General features: G+C 47.5%; 1 protein-coding gene across 2 annotated transcripts in view; it reads right to left on the minus strand.

Moving 5' to 3' along the window:
* The window catches only part of CS (citrate synthase), a 29,240-nt gene extending 19,782 nt beyond the window's left edge, over positions 1-9,458 (minus strand). Inside the window, exons 1-2 of one of the 2 annotated variants that reach the window (XM_063647006.1) lie at positions 7,879-7,991; positions 7,571-7,653 (exon numbers count right to left, since the gene is read on the minus strand). Coding sequence is in view for 1 of the 2 variants with exons in the window: in XM_054445273.2 (XP_054301248.1) it covers positions 9,122-9,163 (42 nt within the window). In the remaining variant the exon portion in view is untranslated. Of the gene's footprint in view, positions 1-7,570; positions 7,654-7,878; positions 7,992-9,121 lie in introns of those variants that run through there. The other variant, XM_054445273.2, reaches the window with a different exon arrangement.
* Positions 9,459-14,817: the final 5,359 nt, after the last annotated feature.

Below are 14,817 nucleotides of genomic sequence, written 5' to 3' on the forward strand. Positions count from 1 at the left end.
AAGACTCAGTTTTTACATTTCTAAAATGGTAATAATAAAAGCCAATTTCAGAGTAGTTAAGTAAACTAAATAAAATAATTTTCATAAAGGCATCTAGAGAACAGTGCCTTGTGCATAGCTGAATTCAGTAAATATTTGTTTCTTAGAAATGTGTTGGCCTATCACCTACCACCAAGTGTCAGAACTTCCTGGGAGTTGGATCCCGGGAAAGAGGCAGTCAAGCCTGAGGCAGAGGTGAATGGATAATTGCTTCCAGCTGTGGAATACAAAATAAAGTCCCAATTTTCTTTCCTTCTTTTCTTTCTTTCTTTCTTTTTTTTTTTTTAACAGCCATCAAGGAAAAGATACCAGTTTTCTTTTTAAGGGTTTCTTGACCAAGAAGGGAGGAGTCTCAGGGAGAGGAAACAAATTTAACTAACCCTAATGGCCACCAGCAGACCAAATGACTCTAGACAGGAGGTGCTTGAGGACTGTAACATCAAAGGCTACATTTCATTTCCTCTACCCTGTGGCTGCCAAAGAAAGCTGCTGAATGGCTCTGAACAGTACATTCAGGTTATGTTCATTGATGAGACAGGTAGATTACAAACCTCTGAATCATCCCTGAACTTCTACCTCCCAGATTCTCCCCTAACCCTGGAGGTGTGACAGTTGGGCTTTTGGCTTCTGGATGCATGCCACCTGTAGAGTCACCTTACTGGAACAGCAGCTCTCAGGAGAATCAGGCAGTCATCTCACTCAATAGGTCAGCTCCTTCATGGGGAGAGATGGAGAGGGCTACTTCCAAAGACAAGGGCCTGGCTCACAATGTCTGACAGCCAGTATTCTCTGTAGGGTGGAGGTGGCGTTATCACAATCACGAAGAGGTTTTTCCCCCACAATCACTAAGAGCTCATTTGTTGCCACCCCTTACAAGAACTCCTCTAGTGAGTCTGCCATTATTGACAGAGGTGGGCTGTAGCCCTCAAATGTGGTAAGATGAAAAAATATAAAAATTAAAAGAGGCCAGGTATGGTGACTCACACCTTCCTGTTCTCCTCTGCCTTTGCCTCTTTTAAAAAGTTCTAAGTTGCGGCTGGGCACCGTGGCTCACGCCTGTAATCCCCGCACTTTGGGAGGCCAAGGCAGGCGGATCACAGGGTCAGGCGATCAAGACCATCTTGGCTAACATGGTGAAACCCCGTCTCTATTAAAAAATACAAAAAATTAGCCAGGTGTGGTGGCAGGTGCCTGTAGTCCCAGCCACTCGGGAGGCTGAGGCAGGAGAAGCTCCGGGAGGTGGAGCCTGCAGCGAGCCAAGATTGTGCCACTGCACCCCAGCCTGGCTGACAGAGCGAGACTTGGTCTAAAAAAAAAAAAAAAAAAAAATTCTAAGTTGCTAGCCAATCAGGACAAATACAAAATGTGAGGTCCCATTCCAGCCAATGGAAACTGGAACTGGACACAGCAGTAGGGTGGATGCGTCAGGGTATAAATGACCCTGTCTCCTTTGCTCAGTGTACTCTCGTGGCAAAACTGCTGGCGTGTACTCTTTCTGCAGAAAGTATAAAAATGGCCTTGATGGCCGGGCGCGGTGGCTCACGCCTGTAATCCCAGCACTTTGGGAGGCCAAGGTGGGCGGATCGTGATGTCAGGAGATCGAGACCATCCTGGCTAACAGGGTGAAACCCCATCTCTACTAAAAAAATACAAAAAAAAAAAAAAAAAATTAGCCGGGCGTCATGGCGGGTGCCTGTAGTCCCAGCTACTCAGGAGGCTGAGGCAGGAGAATGGCGTGAACCTGGAAGGCAGAGCTTGCAGTGAGCCGAGTTCGCGCCACTGCACTCCAGCCTGGGCGACAGAGCGAGACTCCGTCTCAAAAGAAAAAAAGGCCTTGCTGAGTAAATTAAATTAAATTAATTAAATTTATGTTCAAGTGCTATTTCTTTATGGCACCAGGGAACAGCATTTCAAACAGGAGGCTGAGGCAGAAGAGTCGCTTGAACCCAGGAGGCTGAAGCTGCAGTGAGCTGAGATTGTTCTACTGCACTCCAGCCTGGGCAGCAGAGGAGACTCTGTCTCAAAAAACAAAACAAAACAAAAAAACCCCACTTACTCAATATAGGTTATTTTCCTCTTACTCCTTAGCCTATTACCATCACTGTTCCACATCTAGCACCCTCACCCTACAGTCAAGAAGCCAAATTTTCTTTGATTCTCCATCCTAGGTACATCCAGACTCTGTCTGTCCTTCCGCATATCCAGGATATGTCCTACCACACATCCACATAACGTTAAAACCTCGGGGGAGGCTGGGCGCAGTGGCTCATGCCTATAATCCCAGCATTTCTGAATTAAAAAGCAAGACTCTGTCTCTACAAAAAATAATTTAAAAAATTAGAAAACAGGCTGGACGCGGTGGCTCACGCCTGTAATCCCAACACCTTGGGAGGCTAAGGTGGGTGGATCACCTGATGTCAGGAGTTCAAGACCAGCCTGGCCAACATGGTGAAACCCCATCTCTACTAAAAATACAAAAATTAGCCAGGCGTGGTGGCACATGCCTGCAGTCCCAGCTACTCGGGAGGCTGAGGCAGGAGAATCGCTTGGACCCGGGAGACGGAGGTTGCAGTGAGCTGAGATTGCGCCACTGCACTCCAGCCTGGGTGACAGAGCAAGACTCCGTCTCAAAATAATAATAATAATAATACTAAAAAAAATTAGGAAACAAAACAGAAAAACCTTGGGGAAGAAGCTCCTGATTTTAACAGGGACTTCGTCCTTCATCAACAAAAGATCAGAGCTTGCCAAGCCAGCAGGACTGGCTTAGCTGATGGAGCAACACAATACACTAATAACCAGTAGGAAAAAATCCTGTGCTACAGACACTTCCAATGCAGAAGGAACAACTTGCATTCAGAGAACACTAACACAAATAGGACAAAGGCTCCTCTCTCCCCAGAACCAGGTCAGAGAACTAAAGCCATTTAATGTGTGTGTTTCACAATGGTGATACTGGAAGTCGGTTTGGCACTACATGGTCAGGCCACTTAAAAGCCTGAGCAATCTACAGATTTCATACTTTGACCTCCTTCATACTTACAGACATTTCCTTAATAATTCTACCTAACTGTCATTTCCCAACAGTCTCTTCACGTGAATAGTCACTGATCATGGCCGGGTGCAGTGGCTCATGCCTGTAATCCCAGCACTTTGGGAGCCCAAGGTAGGCCGATCACCTGAGGTGAGGGGTTCAAGACCAGTCTGGCCAAGATGGTGAAACCCTGTCTCTACTAAAAATGCAAAAATTAGTCGGGCGTGGTGGCGCACACCTGTAATCTCAGCTAATCGGGAGGCTGAGAAAGGACAATTGCTTGAACCCAGGAGGCAGAGGTTGCAGTGAGCCGAGATCATGCCACTGTACTCCAGCCTGGGCAACAGAGCAAGACTCCGTCTCAAAAAAAAAAAAAAAAAAAAAAAAAAAAAAAAAAAAAAAAGATGCACTGCACTCAGGAGGACTGCAAAAGATACTCCTCCAGCTTCCATCTTCAGAAAGGAATCACAAGTCTATTTTTGTTTTTTGAGACAGAGTCTCTGTCACCCAGGCTGGAGTGCAGTGATGCGATCTCGGCTCACTGAAACCTCCACCCCCTGGGTTCAAGCCATTCTCCTGCCTCAGCCTCCCGAGTAGCTGGGATTATAGGTGCCTGCCACCGTGCCCAGCCAGGAATCACAAGTATTAAACTTTCCTTTCAGTAGGAACACTTACTGTTCTTTTGTTGAGACGAGTCTCACTCTATTGCCCAGGCTGGAGTGCAGTGGCATGATCTCAGCTCACTGCAACCTCTGCCACCCGGATTCAAGCAATTCTTGTGCCTCAGCCTCCCTAGTAGCTGGGATTACAGGCAGCTGCCACCACGATTGGCTAATTTTTATATTTTTAGTAGAGACGGGGTTTCACCATGTTGGCCAGGCTGGTCTCGAACTCCTGACCTCGAGTGATCTGCCCACCTCAGTCTCCCAAAGGGCTGGGATTACAGGTGTGAGCCACTGTGCCCGGCCAACACTTATTGTACTTTAATTTAATGAACATTTTTTTTTTTTTTAAGAGACAAGGTCTTGCTATGTTGCCAGGCTGATCTCAAACAACTGGGCTCAAGTGATTCTCCTACCTCAGCCTCCCAAAGTGCTGGAATTATAGACATAAGCCATCATGCCTAGCTAATAAATATTTCTTGGCCGGGCACGGTGGCTCATGCCTGTAATCCCAGCATTTTGGGAGGCTGAGGCAGGTGGATCACGAGGTCAGGAGTTCAAGACCATCCTGGCCAACATGGTGAAACCCCATCTCTACTAAAAATACAAAAATTAGCCCGGCGTGGTGGCATGCGCCTGTAGTCCCAGCTACTAGGGAGGCTGAGGCAGGAGAATCGCTTGAACCTGGGAGGCAGAGGTTACAGTGAGCCAAGATCACACCACTGCACGCCAGCCTGGGTGACAGAGCGAGACTCCATCTCAAGAAAAAAAAAAAAAATTATTGAACATCTACTTATTATGTGTACACTAAGTATATACTAGTGAATAAAGAATATAGGATCTGTCATCATAATACTTTCTCAGGAATTAGAAACTATTCCCTTACTTCTGCTAGAAGTTCTTAGAAGTTTTACGGCCGGGCGCGGCGGCTCACACCTGTAATCCCAGCACTTTGGGAGGCGGAGGCGGGCGGATCATGAGGTCAGGAGATCGAGACCATCCTGGCTAACGCGGTGAAACCCTGTCTCTACTAAAAATACAAAAAAATTAGCGGGGCGCGGTGGTGGGAGCCTACAGTCCCAGCTACTCCGGAGGCTGAGGCAGGAGAATGGCGTGAACCCCGGAGGCGGAGCTTGCAGTGAGCCGGGATCGAGCCACCGCACTCTAGCCTGGGCGACAGAGCGAAACTCTGTCTCAAAAAAAAAAACAAAAAACAAACAAACAAAAAAAGAAGTTCTCCCTGACACTTTAGGGATTTACAAGAAACTTTTCCAGACCCCATCTTACTCTGCAGAATCATAATCTGAAGGTAGGATCCAGGAAACTGCGACATAAGCAAGCATTACAGGTGACAATGCCCACTGTGAGTTTACAGACCTTTTAAATTAGCATCATGTTAAAAGAAATACACAGGGCTGGGTGCAGTGGCTCACGCCTGTAATCTCAGCACTTTGGGAAGCTGAGACTGGTGGACTGCTTGAGCCCAGGAGTTCGAAACCAGCCTGGACAACATGGCAAAACCCTGTCTCTAAAAAAACTACAAAAAAATTAGCCAGGCATGGCTGTGCGTGTCTGTGGTCCCAGCTACTCAAGAGGATTGCTTGAGCCCATGAGGTTGAGGCTGTAGTAATAGCAAGCCATGTTCGCACCACTGCACTCCAGCCCCCCACCAAAAAAAAAACCCAAAACAGAAAACTAAGGAATTTGTGCAGTTGAAGCACAGTTGAAGCCAGAACTGAAAGATAATCAGATGCTAAGAAAGATCTATTGCTACAGTTGCCTCATTACTGTTTTAAATTTCACATCCTACTCTGTTGCATAAAGTATTGACACAGGGCAGAAAGAATTATTGTGTGGCTTTATTGAAATCCACCAAGTCTGGTTTCCCTTCTGCTGCCCCTTGGATTTTAAGTCAGGAATGCCAACTCTATCACTGCTACCTACCATAGTATTCTTGCTGCCTCCCCATGCATTTATTCACCTGCTACCAACCTAAAGGCCACTAGGAAGACCAAATGCAGTCATCTCACCACTAACACCCCATAAGGCTTCCCCTGCCATTCTAGTATCAAGGAATCACCATTACTTTGGGTAGGCTGATAGTCAAAGTGAAGGCACAGAGATATGAGCCCTTACCTTTAAAAAATTTGGGCTTTAAAACCTAACTAAATATTTTGCAGGACAAAACCAACTCGGTTTTGTTGAATCCAATTTCTCAGTAGGACTTATACAGGTGATGTTGTACAGTGGTATAAGTCCAGTGTAAAGAAACCATTGGTTCCTTTGCATTTAAGAGTCTTGAAAAAGTCTAGAAGTAATCTAGAAACATCTTTGAATTGATTTACTCAGTTTCAAACATACTAGCTTGGAGAAGCAATTTTCAGTGGCTCAAGAGACAGTTCCCTTTAGCTAGGGTTGGTTAAGCATGTTGACTTCAAAAGTCCAGAAGTGAACTGTAGCCCTACTTCAATTCCTAGCCCAAATCCAAACCCAGATCATCTGTGAAAAGATGTCACAAAACTGAGTCACGCACAGATAATACTAAGGCCATTGCTTAGCATTAATGCATTTGGATAAACAAGAAGTCAAATAATCTCAAAGCTCTCTGAGTTAGCGTCTCTCTAACTCAGGTGTTTTAAATTATGTAACATTTAAATTATTTGACAGTGAAAGTAGAACAATACAACAATGACTAATTCACATTTTGTCTCCTAGTAAGGTTAAAAAAATTCGCCAGTCTGGCCAATATGGTGAAACCCCGTCTCTACCAAAAATACAAAAAATTAGCTGGGCGTGGTGGTGCACACCTGCTAACCCCAGCTACTCAGGAGGCTGAGTCACGAGAATCGCTTGAGCCTGGGAGGCAGAGGTTACAGTGAGCGGAGATTACGCCATTGCACTCCAGCCTGAGTGACGGAGCAAGACTCTATCTCAAAACAAAAAAAAATTTCTTCTCAGAAAAGTAAAACTACACCTGACGCTGAGACTCAAAGTGGTAAGAGTCAGTTCTCCCTGGTGAGAAATTACTGCCTCCCAAAGTCTACCTTACTAGCAAAAGTAAAATTACCAATTATGACTACCATTATCCACAGGCTAATCTAGAAAGCACAGGCAGGTGCTAGCAATGCTGACAAGCCAACAAGCTTCTTGGTATCCTGGTCATATTGCTTATTTCTCAGGAGATTTCCAGTCCAATAAACTCATTATTGGGCTTTGCTACCCCCCACCCTTTTTTTTTTTTTGAAACGGAGTTTCGCTCTTGTTGCCCAGGCTGGAGTGCAATGGCGCGATCTGGGCTCACCACAACATCCGCCTCCCGGGTTTGAGCGATCCTCCTGCCTCAGCCTCCCAAGTAGCTGTGGTTACAGGCATGTGCCACCATGCCTGGCTAATTTTGTATTTTTCGTAGAGACGGGGTTTCTCCATGTTGGTCAGGCTGGTCTCAAATTCCCGACCTCAGGTGATCCACCCGCCTCTGCCTCCCAAAGTGCTGAGATTACAGGTGTGAGCCACTGCACTTGGCCTACTTTTAAGGGTCAAAAGCCTTCTAATGGCTTTCAACTGATAGGTTACTAGGATCGTCAGGCCATCTCTAACAGGAAAATAATGGTACCATAATTATGTAGTTCTGTCATCCCAAAAGTGTTCTGAGCTTCCCTATAGGCTTAAGGAGCAAAATAAATTCAATAGGTAAATCCCAAGGCTTTTTCACATTCACTGCAGGGTTAGACTATCTGGTCTGGGTTAGCAGCTCAGAAATGAGCTAATTATAGTGTCCCCCATTCTGCCAAAACGCTATCTAGAACTTGCTTCATTTCCCAAGAGGTTTCCTTACCCTTTTCCCCAGCAGCAGGAGAAGCAACAGCCAAGTAAGACAAGCATCTCCCAAATGCTCAGCTAGTACTTGCCACTGGGTGCCTGGAAGAACCAAGGTAAATCTTACAAGTTTCACCTTGTGCCAACCATGAAAAATAACGCACAGCAGGCCAGGTGCAGTGGTTCACACCTGTAATCCCAGCACTTTGGGAGGCCGAGGCAGGAAGATTACTTGAGCTCAGGAGTTCAAGACCAGCCTGGGCAACATAAGGAGACGCTGCCTCTACTAAAAATAAAAAAAGATTAGCCAGGCGTGGCGGTGCACACCTGTGGTCCCAGCTACTCGAAAAGCTGAAGTGGGAGGATTGCTTGAGCCCAGGAGGTGGAGGCTGCAGGGAGCCTTGGTCACACCACAAGACTCCAGCTTGAGTGACAGAGCAATATCCTGTCTCAAAAAAAAAAAAAAAAAAATTACATACAGCAAGCCAAAACCATCCTAAGGCTTTCCTTTCCTTCAGATGCTGTCAGCTTTAAATTATCCGCAGGAAAAACTAAGTTCTTTGCAGAAGTCAAGGTCACTTGTGGGACTGTCCCCTGCTTGGATTGGAGGGCTGGGACTCCCTCAGCACAGCAGTTTCTGTCTAAAAGGGCCAAGTTACTTAGAACTAAAAGTACTGCAATTTGAAATTGAAGGCATCATTACCTGCAACAGTATTTCTATGACCCAAAAGGCAATCAATACCAAGTAAAGGATCCCAAAGAAGGAGAGAAAGTTCCTGGATAAAGTAGACTTAAGATCAACGGCATAACCTGGGTAAGCAAGTAGTATGATGGTCATGTGACCTTGGCATTAGTATCTCTTGCCGAGGATCTTCATTTATTGGCCTGCAGTTTGGTGGAACCACCTTTCTGGTTGTTTCTGCAATCATGTATGATAGTCATGCAGGAGGTTGTACAGAAGTGCTCCACCCCACCCAAGCTCCTCCTATATAAAAAGTGCAAGAGTCCCAAGGACAAAGAGGAGGGCCTGAAGGACCCACTCTTGTGCTCGGCGTGGTCACCGAAGGCTTAAATAATAGGCTTGGAGAAATGGAAACAGGCAGTTCGGGAACTGACAAGGCCCTTCCTACAAAGCAGAAGACGAAATCAGCCACTGCTCCAGAGTGAGCACATCTCTTCACTCCCGCTCCCTCCACCAAACTGACTGTAACTCCAGTGAAACACCATATCTCTAGTCTCTACCAGAGGTTCCTGTCTCGGCTCCTTGCTATTTCAGGGCCACGCATCCCTTCCCATTTCAGACATGCAGGGTGACAGCAGGGTCGGCCTCCTCTCGCGCTCTAGACTGCGGGCCGAGGGCGGGCGGCGTGCACTTCACCCCCAGGAGCCAGAAGGGAAGCGCGGCACATGGTCCTGGGAGCTTCACGCAGGGCTGGCGGCCGGCCAAACGCAGGGCTCTTTAAGGCACGCAGGGTGCGCACGGGTGTGGGAGGGAGACCCCGGCGCCGGAGGGCCTGCGGTCGCCTCAGCCCCACCCTGGGACGGCGTGCTCCCTCCCCTCGCTGCTCACCTTGGTTCCCAAGAGCCGGGCGGCCGCAGTAAGTAAAGCCATGGCGAGCGATCTCCGGGATCTGGTGGGGAGGTAAGAAGGGGAGAGAGCTGCGGCAGGAACAGGAGCCGCCGCCGCTGCACCAGAGGCCGCGCCGACGGGTTGACAAGGTTGAAAGGAGGCGGCTGAGGGAAAGAGTAGACGAACCGGCGGCGGCGCCCAGCCCGGGGTCCTCAAGGAGGACCCGCCCACTGGCCGGAACCCGAGCCCGCCCCTCTCAGGGGACTCTTCCCGGGCCCGGCCATTGGTCTGGTATGGAAGCGGGGCGGGACCTTAGCCCTTGACAGCAGTTGTGACGGGGAGGATTGGACCGCCCGGATTAGGGCTAATTAACGGTGGATGGGTGGCGGGCGGGGAAGTGCGGGTGGCTAAGTAGGTGCCTGAGAACTCAGTTAACTTCCCTCTTGGCTTTTCCCTTTGACCTTAACACGTTTGGGGTTATCTCTGAGGCGAATACTAAAGGAGACGCTCCAGGACTCGACCTCTGAAGGTCCTTGGAGCCAATTCCGTAATATGCTCTCATGGAAACTGATCATTGCCTGATCCTCCTACCGCCTTGGCGCGCTTTCTTGAGGAATGTCTTTGGTTAATGGCTTCACGGCCATGGAGGTGACATCATGTGGACAACAGGCTATGATGCCAGAGTTAGCTGCTTGTTGGAGATCATTTGAGGTCAGCAGAGGCCACGATATTATAGATACTAACAGACCCCGATATGGGGAGAAAAGCAAAAGCAGGAGCCTGATATCCAGTGCTTTGTGAGCTGTCAGTTCTGTGTATAATGGCAGGAAATCCAAGTCTTAACTGCGCCCTTACTATGAAGGCTTACAGAGCCGGCCACAGCCTCTGGGTCATGGGCATTAGTCTCACTGCCACTCTGGTCACGTAACCCCACACGGCAGCCCACCCCACTTTAGCCACAGATTAGGGCCGCAGACTAACCCCTCATCGAAGATCCCCTTTCGTCACATCATTCTTTAGGGCCTCTGGGCCACTTCTCCTACTTGGCAGTCTTCTATGCCCTCTTATCTTGTGCTCCCCAGAGACCATGACACGACCCTGAAGTGATATTCCGCACCACTTTCTAACTCCTCTGGGTAGACAAGGCTTCAGGACCTTTGTGCCTCCCTAAGCCTGTCGTAGTCATTGACTCAAGGGCAGAGGGGAACTGACCCAAGGACCAGGGCATCTTATCTTATCTACAAACCTCCAGTCCCAAGTGAACAGCCTTTTTTTTTTTTTTTTTTTTGGAGACAGATCTCGCTCTGTAGCCCAGGCTGGATTGCAGTGGTGCGATCTCAGCCTCCTGAGTAGCTGGGATTATAGGCGCTCGCCACCCCGCCCAGCTAATTTTTGTATTCTTAGTAGAGATGGGGTTTTGCCATGTTGTTCAGGCTGGTCTCGAAATCCTGACCTCAGGTGATCCACCCGCCTCGGGCTCCCAAAGTACTGGGATTACAGGCGTGAGCCACCGTGCCCAGCTGTGAATAGCCCTTTTATCTCACCACATAGCAGTAACAAGGATCAGAGGTCTCAGTATCCACCTAAGCCAGGTTTAGATAGATCTCCTTTACAAAGAACTGAGTTTCTAGCTTGGACTTGGAAAAAGATAGAAAACCCCTATTTTCTCTTCTTAATTTTCTTTATATTCAGCTTCACACCTAACAACCAATGCTCTTCTGGCCTGGGGATCAGATAGTTAGGTCTCAGGAAAAAACTTTAGGCAATGCTCCAGAGGAGCACTGACCTCAGCTACCTTTGAAGACCCTGGTGACTTCAAAGCTTCACTGATCAATATTTGCTCCCCATTTAGCATCTCATAAAGGATTTCCACATAACCCTAGAATAGTCTGACCTGGTTCCTTTTCTCTGGTTAATTATCCACAGAGACTAACCAGCAGACCACAGGACTGAACTTCAGTGCCAAAGGATGAGACTACCAAAGGAACAATTATTGAGACGCCATAGGATCATCTGTCTTGGAGCTTTAGTGATTGGGTGGGGAACAGCAATGCTCTAAGCCTCTCGACACTGGTTCCCAGAGCCACTAGTGCCATGGGGACTTTATGGACTTGTTTTGAAGTTGTCCAATCCTGACATCGACTGCTATAAGGGCAATTGGAAAGCACAGGATCAAAGGGGCTAACTGGCATCTCCCAAGAGCTGGCCTAGATTCCTTCTCAACACTGATGGGACCTGGGGAGGTGGAGAGAATGTTAAGGAAGAAAGATTGGCGTGAATAAAGCAGCCAAGTGAGCTCTAGGTCCAAGTATAACTAACTGCTTGGGAACTTGAAGGGGCAAGAGAGAGAAGGCTGAGAATTTAGGTTGTTGTGACCTTGGGAGGACCTCTTTAAAGTGTAGGGAGGCAATAGCACCCCCTAGTGGCAAAGGACAAGTGGGCTAATAAAATCTAAATCTAAACCCTTAAACTACAAGGTAAACCAAACTCCTCTATTTAATAGATAATAGCTAAAACTTAAACTGGAGGATTCCTTACTATTTGCAGATACTATCTAAATGTGGAACATGCATTATCTTTTTTTTGAGATAGAGTCTCGTTCTATTGCCCAGGCTAGAGTGCAGTGGTGTGATCTCAGCTCACTGCAACCTCCACCTCCCGGGTTCCCGGGTGGCACATGCTGCCACGCCTGGCTAATTTCTTTTTTTTTTTTTTTTTCTATTTTAGTAGAGATGGGGTTTCACCATGTTGCCCAGGCTGGTCTCCAAAGTGCTAGGATTACAGGCGTGAGCCACTGTGCCTGGCCTGGAACGTGCATTATCTTAATCTTCGCAACAACTCTAAGTTTCATAGGTATTAAAAAATAAAAGGAAGAGAAAACCAAGACTTAGATGAAGTATCCTACCCAGTGTCATAGCTTGTAATTGGCATAGCTATAAATTCAGACCAAGGTCAGCATTACTAGGCTGTATTTCTTTTTCTTTTTTTTTCTTTGAGATGGAGTCTCACTCTGTCGCCCAGGCTGGAGTGCAGTGGCACGATCTCAGCTCACTGCAACCTCTGCCTCCCTGGTTCAAGCAATTCTTCTGCCTCCGCCTCCTGAGTAGCTGGGATTACAGGCACATGCCACCACACTCAGCTAATTTTTGTATTTTTAGTAAAGACAAGGTTTCACTATGTTGGCCAGGTTGGCCACTGCGCCTGGCCCTAAGCTGTATGTCTTACATGATGATTGTGATTTTTTTTTTTTTTTTGAGAGAAGGTCTTGCTCTGTAACCCAGGCTGGAACGCAGTAGCACGATCGTTGCTCACTGCTGCCCAACTTCCTGGCCTCAAGCGATCCTCCCACCTCACTCTCCCAAGTAGCTGGGACTACAGGTACTCACCACCACACGTGGCTAATTTTTCCTATTTTTTTTTTTTTTTAGAGACAGGGTCTTGCTATGTTGCCCAGGCTGGTCTTGAACTTCTGGGCTCAAGTGATCCTCCTTCCTTGGTCTCCCAAGGTGTTGGGATTACCAGCATGAGCCACCACATCTGGCAATTGTGAACTATCAGCTGCAACTCAGTAAGGGGATTTTTGAGTCACTGTCAACTGTCTCCTGGAGACATCAACTCACTGTGTTGCTACAAAGATATTTCGGCTGGGCATGGTGGCTCACGCCTGTAATCCCAGCACTTTGGGAGGCTGAGGCAGGTGGATCACAAGGTCAGGAGATCTAGACCATCCTGGCTAACACGGTGAAACCCCGTCTCTACTAAAAATACAAAAAATTAGCCGGGTGTGGTGGCGGGTGCCTGTAGTCCCAGCTACTCGGGAGGCTGAGACAGGAGAATGGCGTAAACCCAGGAGGCGGAGCTTGCAGTGAGCCGAGGTTGTGCCACTGCACTCCAGCCTGGGTGACAGAGCGAGACTCTGTCTCAAAAATAAATAAATAAATAAAAAGATATTTAAGCCAAGCAAGGTGGAATGTGCCTGTAGTTACAGTTGCTAGGGAGGCTGAGGCAGGAGGATTGCTTGAGCCCACGAATTTGAGGCTATAGTGCCTAATGATCACGCCTGTGAACAGCCACTGTACTCCAGATTGGGCAACATAGTGAGACCTTGTCTCTAAAAAAAAAAACAAAAATAAAAGATAAGGAACTATAGTCTTACTCATCTGTAAAGACTTTCACATCCATACGTGAACTAGATAATAAATGGTGACTCCCAGAATACATAAAGGTAGGAGAGACAAACATTCAGCATTTGAAATGACCAGAAAGGGGCTGGGTGTGGTTTCTCATGCCTATAATCCCAGGCGTGGTAGTCTCAGCACTTTGGAAGGCCAAGGCAGGAGGATCACCTAAGACCAGGAATTCAAGTCCACCCTGGGCAACATGATGAAATTCCACCTCTACAAAAAATGTAAAAATTAGCCAGTCCAGGTGGTGTGCGCCTATAGTCCCAGCTACTGGGGCAGCTGAGGTTGGAGGATCAGTTGAGCTCAGGAGGTTGAGGCTACAGTGAGCCATGATCACACCACTGCACTCCATGTACTCCATTCCAGCCTGGGCTACTGAGCAAGCTCGTCTCAAATACTACAGCCCAGGCGTGGTGGCTCACTCCTGTAATCCCAGCATTTTGGGAGGCCAAGACAGGCGGATTACTTGAAGTCAGGAGTTTGAGACCAGCCTGGCCAACATGTTGAAACCCCGTCTCTACTAAAAATACAAAAATTAGGCCGGGTGCGGTGGCTCATGCCTGTAATCCCAGCACTTTGGGAGACCGAGGCGGGCGGATCACCTGAGGTTGGGAGTTTGAGACCAGCCTGACCAACATGGAGAAACCCTGTCTTTACTAAAAATACAAAATTAGCCAGGCGTGGTGGTGCATGTCTGTAATCCCAGCTACTTGGAAGGCTCAGGTAGGAGAATCGCATGAGCAGGGGAAGCGGAGGTTACAGTGAGCCGAGATTGCATCACTGCACTCCAGCCTGGGCGACAGAGCGAGACTCCGTCTCAAACAACAACAGCAGAAACAAACGAAAAATGACCAGAAAGGTAAAAGGGGTGTCTTATAAGGAACAGTCAGGAAAAATGGCTGAACAGAGGATATAATGCTTTTCCACTACAGATTACTAGAATCAGAGGGCATACATTCAAACTTGGAGATGGTTTTTCAAGCCATATTTAAAAAGTGCTACTTTATACAGCCACTTGGAGACTCCACTACATAGAATGAGGTATAACAGAAAGATGACTGGACTAGGGATTAGAGGATCACTGGGGTTGAAGTCTTGGCTCCTCGCTGACTAGCAAGACACTTAATCTCTCTGAGCTTAGTTTCTTCATCTATAAAATAGGAATAACATCTATTTCTTAGAGTTGTAAAGATTAAATGAGGCCAGGCAAGGTGGCTCACATTTGTAATCCTGGCACTTTGGGAGGCCAAGAGGATCACTGGAGCCCAGGAGTTTGAGACCGGCCTGGGCAAAACAGCAAGACCCCATCTCTACGAAACATTTTTTAAGTTAGTTGGGCCTGGTGATGCGCGCCTGTAGTCCCAGCTACTCAGGAGGCTGAGGTGGGAGGATTGCTGGAGCCTGGGAGGTGGAGGTTGCAGTGAGCCATAATCTCACCACTGTACTCCAGCCTGGACAACAGAGCAAAACCCTGTCTCAAAAAAAAAAAAAAAGATCAAATGAGTGTGTATG

This window comes from Pongo pygmaeus, chromosome 10 (assembly GCF_028885625.2).
Source record: "Pongo pygmaeus isolate AG05252 chromosome 10, NHGRI_mPonPyg2-v2.0_pri, whole genome shotgun sequence".
NCBI lineage: Eukaryota > Metazoa > Chordata > Mammalia > Primates > Hominidae > Pongo > Pongo pygmaeus.